The sequence below is a fragment of the Sesamum indicum genome, linkage group LG5 (assembly GCF_026168435.1).
Source record: "Sesamum indicum cultivar Baizhima isolate 11 linkage group LG5, ASM2616843v1, whole genome shotgun sequence".
Taxonomy (NCBI): domain Eukaryota; kingdom Viridiplantae; phylum Streptophyta; class Magnoliopsida; order Lamiales; family Pedaliaceae; genus Sesamum; species Sesamum indicum.
This window is the reverse complement of record NC_142661.1, coordinates 12,941,056-12,950,269: the sequence shown is the minus strand read 5'-3', so window position 1 is coordinate 12,950,269 and position 9,214 is coordinate 12,941,056. Positions and strand designations below refer to the sequence as shown.

Here is a 9,214-nt window from a genome sequence, read left to right as displayed (position 1 = left end):
CACCATATAATTATTAATTAACTGAAGAAAAATATAGAAAAAAATTTAAATACAAGTAAAAGGTAAATGACAACTACCTCCTTTAAAATTTAATATAATTATCAGTACTCCCTCAAATTAAAAATAATTACATAGCTCCTAAATGATGTGGTAGAAATTCACTACAAGAAAACAGGGTATCAGAGACCAAAATTTAGAGACGGAACAAAATCCGTCTTTATCAGAGATGGATTTAGAGACGGAAATCCTTTTTATGATAAATTATTAATAATTTTTATTTTAGAGACGGATTTATATTTCGCTAAATTCCGTCTCTATTTCCATCTCTGATACTGTTAAATGATTGCTTAAAAATCGAGATGGCTGAGACTTGGTTATTTCCGTCTCTGTTTCCGTAGCTAATTTTTTATTTAATTTAGCCACGAAAATTTCCGTCTCTGATGGTGTAAATAGAAATTTTTTTATTTATTAAAATATTAAAACACAAATAAGAATTTTTCTATTTATGTAATAATAATTAAGTTGTAATTACATAACATGATATTATATATTTGTATACTTATAATGTATTTTTAATTTTAATTAATTACAATAAAACTAAAAGTAAACTTTTTATTATTTTTTTTATTTTTTATATATATTTTTATTTTATATTTAATATTTGATAAATTTTATAATCAAAATTGACCATATATTATAATTATTAATCAATATCATGTAGTTTATTTTGGATAATAATAAATTATGGTACTTTTATTTATACATTTAATCTTTATATAAAAATAAATTTAATAAACAACTTAATAAATTATATTTTTTTTATAATTAAAATTATTATTTAATATGACATATATAAACTTTATGTTATATTTTAATATATATTTGTATTACGTTATATTTTTCTTAAATTGACAAGTAATTCATTTATAATTTTTTATTATTTATAAATTTATGTCAAAATTTAGTAATTCCTATGAATTAATCAAATAATAATAATAATAATAATAATGATGATGATGATACTTGAACAATTCTAATTATTATTTTATTTTATATATAATGAGATTAAAAATTTTAATCAATAATTACGATATCTTAAAATCCGGGCACCCCGATTCATACGAAATTTAAATATATACAAGACTATGTCCATTAGAGCATATCGACGGTATAATTTAAAATCACATGGTCTGATTCAACGATACGCCTTCTTGAATGATTACTCTTATGTTTCGAGTACGATATCTCGACATCCGTGTATCCAATAAGTCTAAAATTTATCAAATGTATTTTTTTTGTAAATTTTATCATATCTAACGGTCTGATCTGAATTTTGATGGGCAGATTAACCCCTGTTGTTCAATAATATAAGATGATAGTTATATCAATGTTATACTAACATTTATAAATATATAAATTTTGCAGATTGTGAACATATATTAATTTCAACTATATCTATGTAAAAATTTTATGATGTATGTCTCATGATTTAAAATAATAATAACAATAATAATAATATAATAACAACAACAACAACAATAATAATAGTAACATTAATAATAACAATAATAATAATACTAATAATAATAATAATAGTAGTAGTAGTAGTAATAATAATAATAATAATAATAATAATAATAATAATAATAAATAATTATACAAAAAGTCAAAAATAAAAAACTCACCTCTTTCTCTCTCTTGTTATCGTTCTTCTTTCTCCTCCTTTCTCACTTTGTTTTTCTTTTCCATTTCTTCTCCTCTCTCAATTCTTCCCCAAATCTCTTAGAACCCTAACTCCAAACTCAGGGCAACAAGGATAGCAGGTCGGCAACGAGGATGGCAGGTCGGCAACAAGGACGAGGACGAGTATGGCTTCCATCTTTGTCCTCTCATTTTTTCTCCAAACCCATATCTTAGAACCCTAGCCCCAAATTAAACTCACGGCAACAAGGACGGTAAATCGGCAACGAGGAAGGCAACGAGTATGGCTTCTCCAGGTAATCCTTATTTCTTTGTTGCATTTTACTTATTCTTCTTTTTTTTTGGGTTCGTTGGAACTCTGCTTTGGGTAGACTCTTCGCTGGCCGATAGTGTACTTGGGTAGACACTGCGTAGATCTTGATAGCAGACTTGGGGCAAACATAATTTTTATGGATGTTAGATATATAGTAATTTCCCGATGAAACTTCCAGCTGATAACAGGCTAGTTGTAAGAAGAAGATGCAAGTAGTCAAAAGAGAAGCTTTCACTGTTGTGTTACATTACTGAGAATTTTGAACTAAGGTGAGAAGAAAATTGTACGGGATTCAAAATTTGAAATTGTCCTCACACATACAACTAGAATTCTACTATCTGATCCCGAAGACTAAGGATTCTGGCTGTGTACGTCCCGTTTTGAGAGAGTATTTTCAATTAATAAAATGATCTTTTACTTGATTTTGGCTTGATTTGATGTTTTTATGAAGTCATTGGAATCTGAAAAGGGCATAAGTAGATACTCGGATGATCATTTCACAAATCTGGATATAATGCCTTCTTGAAATGACTGTGGTATAATTATGTAATCCTCCTTTTGGATTAAGCATTTAGCAGATATAGGTCTAAAGCAAAAGCATCAGGAACCAAAAAATATTAATTTGGGTACAGAAATTAAAAAATATATCCAAAAAAAATTAGAGACGGAAAATTTGAAAGTTTAGAGGCCGAATTAGAGACGGATTAGAGACGGGAATTTGTAATGTTTAGAGACAGATTAGAGACGGAACATTTTCTGTGTTTTAGAGACGGAATTAGAGATGGAAGATAACAAACAAATACTTTAGCTTTAGAGACGGATTAGAGACGGAAAGTTCTTTTATTTATCGACGGAATCAGAGACGGATTGCCTACGGAAATCAGAGATGGATTACACTAAACTTTCTTCTTCTTTGTCGACGGAATTAGCTACGGAATTTTCCATCTCAGAATTAGAGACGGAATGTTTTCGTTGCTGATAATTTAGCCACGGGGATTTCAGCCACGGACTTCGGCGACGGATTTTTCCGTCCTAATTTGCTTTAGAGATGGAAATCCTACTTTTAGAGACGAAAATTTCCGTCTTTGGTACCCTGTTTTCTAGTAGTGATTACTACTTTAACCATACTGATTTTTTTATTAAAAAAATATATGAAAAATTAAAAAAAATTAAGTTTACAGGTAAAGTAAATAATCCATAGGGCATATTGGTTCATTATAAAATATTTTTAGAGAAAATCTAAAAATTATGAGTATGGATGTCTTTTCCATCACATCTGTTGTAGGTATTGCAGTATACACAAAACAGGTTATTGATAATATTTTATTAAAAATTATATCAAAAATTTGTTGCTTAAATTTATTATTTTGATTCTTTCTCTCTTGAAGAAAAATGAGAGAAATTGGTGCATTGGACCAAAATTTGAAAAAGACAACAAAATAGGAAAAAACGGTTAGTTTTTCCCCTCCAAACAAAAATTCCATCAACTTTAACGGTTTTACTAAGGGAAGGACCAAAAAATACTAAAAAAATAATAATTTTAGGATCAAAACTGCAATCTCAAGTTATTTGAGGATCAAAAGCGCATAAGTGGCAATGTTTGAGGATCAAAATCACAATTATCCATCACAGTAGTTATAAAATTATCGTTACTAATATTTTATAAGATTTATAAAACTATTTCATCCAAATATTTCTAGAACATATATAAAAATAATATTTAATATCTATAAATTTAAAGTATCTTAGAAGATGTACGAACTTATTTAGTATTAATTTTAGTAGGTAGGGCACACACAACTGGTATGCAAAATAATGGCGAAGATTTACAAGATTATAGGTAGAGGATATTAATGGAGAAATATAATAAAAATTTGTGATATTTTAGGAATTCCATATTTGGCACACCAAATTGATGTTGATAGATTATTAAGAGTGTATCAATGATGTCTTAACCTAGTATTAGGCTAAAATTAAGGTCTTATGAGCATGTTCAAAGTCAAGGGTTTGAGCTCCAGTGGACTGTAGGCTTTTGTCTCTTTTTATGTGAATGTCTCACTTTATGTGTGTTATTGAGTTAATTCAATTTTATTGCCGTTCTTAGGCATATTAATGGGGCAAAATGTTATTTTGGGAGATAATTGCACTCTTGGTCCCACATGATAGACCTCTTCTCAGTTTTGATCTCGAACTTTACAAGATCAATTTAGACCACAAGACCTTAAATTTTTTTATGTTAGTCCCACACAATTAATTTTTAATGAAAACGGACAGTCATGTGCCGTTGGTCAGTCAGACGGTAAAGGTAAAGGTAGAAAAGGGGGCTCTTTAGCTAACTTCTTAAATGTACACTTCGATAAAAAGAAAAAAGCCAGTCTCCTTCTCCCCTTTTTTCCCCCATTCCAAACCCTAATCCCACCCTTTTTCCCATTCGGTTGTATGAAAAATTGGTAACAAGGGTAGAAGGTGAAATCTTTGTGAAGAATTGTTGATGATGAGTCTCTGGCAAGGTGGGGCGGAAAGTTAGAATGAAGGGGTGGGTGAAGAGGAGAGTGATAAGTTATTTGACTCTGGGTTGGAGGACTCTGAATATGAAATAGATGGTGATGATACAGAACAAGAACAGGATGATCAGGTAGAGCAGGGTGTTGAGGAGAATGGTGAGGAGAGTGGTGATGATAGTCATGGGGATGAGGCATCTGTTTATGAGGAAGTAACAATAGAGTCAGATGTTTGCTTCAGTGATGATGAGTTTGACTCTATTGTTGGTTCGATGAGGAAGATAAAGGGTCTCATCTTGTTTACAACCCTAAAAGTAAATATAATCTTCACTCTGAAATTGGGATGACATTCAGTGACAAGGTTGAATTGAGGCAGGTAGTCCAGAATCCATGCTATAAGCACAAAGAGAAGTTTGATAATAATGAAACATGATAAAAGAAGGGTTTATGTAAAATGCTTGGGCGATGGGTGTCAATGGAGGTTGAATGCACTTAAGCTTGGAGATGAGAGTACATTCCAAATTAGGGAATACAACCCATAACACAAATAGGCCAGATCATTCTATGTGAAAAATGTGAATAACATATGGTTGTCTGCCAAATATGAGGATGCCTTCAGAACATATCCTAAAGGAATGTCAAGGGGTTCGGAAAAGATGCAATTAAGAAAATTAGATGTCATGTTTAAAAAAATCAAGCATACAGAGCAAAGAAAAAGGCCCTAAATGCAATTCAAGGAAAAATTGAAGTACCAATTAAGTATGATGATGTGCATTATGAAATATCATGCTATGATGGTGTAGGTATGTGGTCAATTTGCAAAACAAAACTTGCACATGCAGAAAATGGGGCTTTACAGGCATTCCCTGTAAGCATGGAATGAGTGCCATATGCAGTTAATACTTAACCCCAGAATACTTTGTCAATACATGGTACAATCTGACCACTTTTATTGAGGTATATAAGCATGCTATATTGCTTGTCAATGGCCTAAAACTATGGAAAAAGACTGGAATGATCCCACCCTTTGCACCCAACTTTGGAAGGAGTGTAGGAAGGCCTACAAGAGCAAGGAGGTTAGATCCTGATGAGCCATTCAACAAGGGCAAAAAGAGGACTAGAGACCAGCAGAATCACACCATCAGATTGAAGAGGCAACCAAATATAGTCATGTATCATTACAGTGGAATGATAGGCTATAATAAAAAAGGATATCCAAGGAAGAAAATGGACTTCCCTGCTGAGCCAAATACTGTAGTACAACCCACCAAATTGACAGTAAGTATCCTTCCTTTAAAATTTTTATTACATTGTATGGTACAACTAATTAAATTGATTTGTGACATTTTATATAGGCAAGAAAAAGAACAGCATCCACAATGCAATAGAATATATTTCCTGAACCTGCACAAAAAATTGAAAGCTTTTTTCAACATTAATCTGGTTTATCTTTAACTTTTTGCTGACTTGAATTATTTAGAGGATAGGAAAACAACAAGAAATCCATGCCATAATCCCACAGTGAACAAGTTCATGCAAATCCTTCTATAAGTGTAAGTTTAAATTCTGACATTTATTTTTGTTTGTCATGAAACTGACTTAATTTCTGTATGAAACTTACATTATTTTCAATTTTTGTACAGTCATGAATACTGACAAGATCTAAGTTTATTAAGTCAGCATCCCAAACTACTACCCAGCAATAACTACTACCCTTGCCCATCCCTACCCTATTTGTTAAATTTTCTTCCCTTTATCACTCACATGTGCCCTGCCCCTTCCTCAATCACAACATTTTTCCCCTTATCCCTCAAAATCGACACAAGTTCTTCTTCCCCAGTCACAAGTTTTTTTTTCCTCTTAATTCAAGCAATCTTTGAGGTCCTAACATTGTCAAGATGTGTCTTAACCTACTGACTCCAACCAAGCAGGCCGAAGAGGCATTACCACCATTCTTGCAACCTACCTCCAAAATGAAGCTTGGCTATGTCAGATTATCTAACTAAGTAAGAAAACATAGAAAGTTTTGGCTGAATTGATTGATTTGAATCTAGGTTTGGTTTGTAAGCTGATAGTATGAAATAGAACTTTTTTATTAGTAAGATCAAAAGGGGTCCAACATCACATGACTCAACAGATGGTAATGGGAGTTAACAGGCACGTGCGAGGCACATGTTTCTTGCGTTAACTTGGAACTACAAAGGCTTGATTTTGATTTTTATGGGACTAAAATCAGCACTGGCCACAATCTAGTACAAAAATAAAGCTGACCTTGTTTTATGGGACTAAAAAAGTATTTTGTGAATGTTAATATATTGATTGAATCAATGTAATTTATTAGTGTTTGTAGTCATATTGATGAATTGATTGAATTGACGTATTATTCAAAAAAAAAATATTAAGGGTATAAGAATATTTTAAAAGTTCCTCATTTTGACACACTAAATTAATCATTCCAGATGGCTTAGGTTTGTCTCTAATTAAATTTTAGGATAAATTACAATAGTTTTTTTTCTTAAATTTATCTTAATTTCAAATACTCCCTAATTATTTGGTAAATTACTAATTCCATTTGATTTTAAGGACATCAAACAACTAGTCCTATTCATTAGTTTACGTTAGATTTTCATTCATTTTTTATGAGGAACATATCACAATATCCTTACATATGGTCTATAAACTGTAATTGTATTTCTTTATTAAATTTTTTCATGAACTAAGTGGGCAATTTTGACAAATTTTTCCATTCACCTAATTCAATTTTTTTTTACAATATTTAATTTCTCTTTCTTTAAAGAAATACAACAAAGGTTAAAAATTACATAATCTAATAAAATATTATGAAATGTTGACAATATTTTAAATATATATATATATTTATAATAGTTGTAATTTATCTTAAAATTTACTCTAACCCTTTGATTTTTCTGCGAGCCCCAACACGAAACACGCATATTAGATACACGGGCATGACATATATATATATATATATATATATATATATATATACACACACACACGCACAACACAGCGACGCTTCTTCCATTCTCAACTCCGAATAGGATTGCCCCTCTTCTTCTCCTTTGATCTCCACCCTCATACATGGCCAGCCCTCATCATCAAAACCCGTCTTCAGCCTTCATCCCCACCCCGGAGCCCCACAAAGACGCCGACGACTACGTTGCGGGCGGCTGTTTCCGGCGGTTCTGCTTCGGGTGGGACGACGGCGGGGAGAGCCATAACTATCTCCTGCAGGGAAGGGGAGAAAGAGGGGGTCACAAGGAGGCATGGGTAGCGGCCCAACTCAAGAAACTGAAGGAGTTCTCGGAGCTGGTGGCGGGGCCTAAATGGAAGAATTTTATTAGGAAAATCGGCAGGATCTTCAAACACAAGAAGCAAAGGATGGATTTTCAGTATTCTCCGCAGAGCTACGCTCTCAACTTTGCCGAGGATCAGGATCAGGAAGAAGATGGGAATTTGCTGCACAGTTTCTCGTCCAGGTTTGCTCCTCATTCTATCAATGATCAACAGAGGAAGGATGGTTTGTGATCGTAGATTCTTGAAATTAATTTGGTTATATAACTAAAAGAAGGATTCGAGATACATATAGTTTGGATCGAGTCCAATGGCGATGATGATGTGATGTACATTGATCCCACACTGTTTGATGAATTGCCTCTTCGAATCATGTTAGGATTATTCCAAATTAAGTGTTTATTTCATAGAATGGAGATGTGAATCGTGCATGCCAATTTCGCAATTCAAAGTATACATATACATATATTAATCGGATGCGGTTCTTACATCGCTAAATAGGTTCAATTTAAAAACTTATCTAATATACGGATAGTTTTCAAAATAACGGTAAATACATTCAAATATTGATTCAATACCTAAATAATTCTAAATTGATAAAAATTATTATAAACTAGACGTATACTGACGTTCAGCGGAGCTGAACACACTAATTTCTGATTGTAAAGTCTCAACTTTATTACTCGAGTAAGCCTCATTATCCCTTTCGAAGTACTTGGTATTGGCTATAGTTAAAATCAAAAGGTTTAATTATTTGGTTTACGTTTATTTTATTGAGTTTTGATAAATTTAATTTTGATATGATAGAAGCAAACTCAAGAATAAATTGTTATTTATTTTAAAATGATAGAGAATAATGTACTCATTTTAAAATAATACGAAATAATGTACTCATTTTTAATATCACAAGGCCCAATTTTTTTAATTATAAAATGGTAGGATAGAAGCAAACTCAATTTGGTATTGTGAAGTAGTAGGAGTTAATAGGCAGGCATGTAAGTTTTGACCAATGAGATGGAGTTATATTGAACAGCAGCCGGCTTTGGAGAAATTTCCAGCTTTACAGCCAATTGTTTTGACCCATTCAAATGGTCTTCCCAGTTTGCTTATTCGGATCCTCTTACTCTTTTCTTCTTCTTATTTTTTTAAATTCTAATTATGTGATTATATTAATATTTAATAAAGTGAGGAATACATTACTTTAATTAATACATTAATATAATTAAAATAAATTCACATAAAATGATATAAAGACCCATATATTTGGTGAGATTCGAATTCATAATTTCAAACTTATTCATGGTACCTTTCTGGGAGTGTTCAACAAAATCATCGAGCTGTTCCAATCAATCCAACCTACCTGAATCGGACCACGATTAGTGGA

General features: G+C 31.9%; 1 protein-coding gene across 7 annotated transcripts; it reads left to right on the top strand.

The window, feature by feature from the left end:
• Positions 1-1,710: 1,710 nt before the first annotated feature.
• Positions 1,711-8,242, top strand: LOC105162274 (uncharacterized). Of its 7 annotated transcripts, none has more exons than XM_088880669.1 (3): positions 1,711-1,997; positions 5,996-6,068; positions 6,159-8,242. In XM_088880669.1, the coding sequence occupies exon 3, from the start codon at positions 7,618-7,620 to the stop codon at positions 8,062-8,064; it is 447 nt and encodes a 148-aa protein (XP_088736795.1). In that variant the 5' UTR covers positions 1,711-1,997; positions 5,996-6,068; positions 6,159-7,617; the 3' UTR covers positions 8,065-8,242. The 7 variants fall into 7 exon arrangements, with proteins under 7 accessions (XP_088736795.1, XP_088736790.1, XP_088736796.1 ...); XM_088880664.1 differs by having other exon boundaries at positions 1,711-5,793; XM_088880670.1 differs by lacking the exon at positions 5,996-6,068.
• Positions 8,243-9,214: the final 972 nt, after the last annotated feature.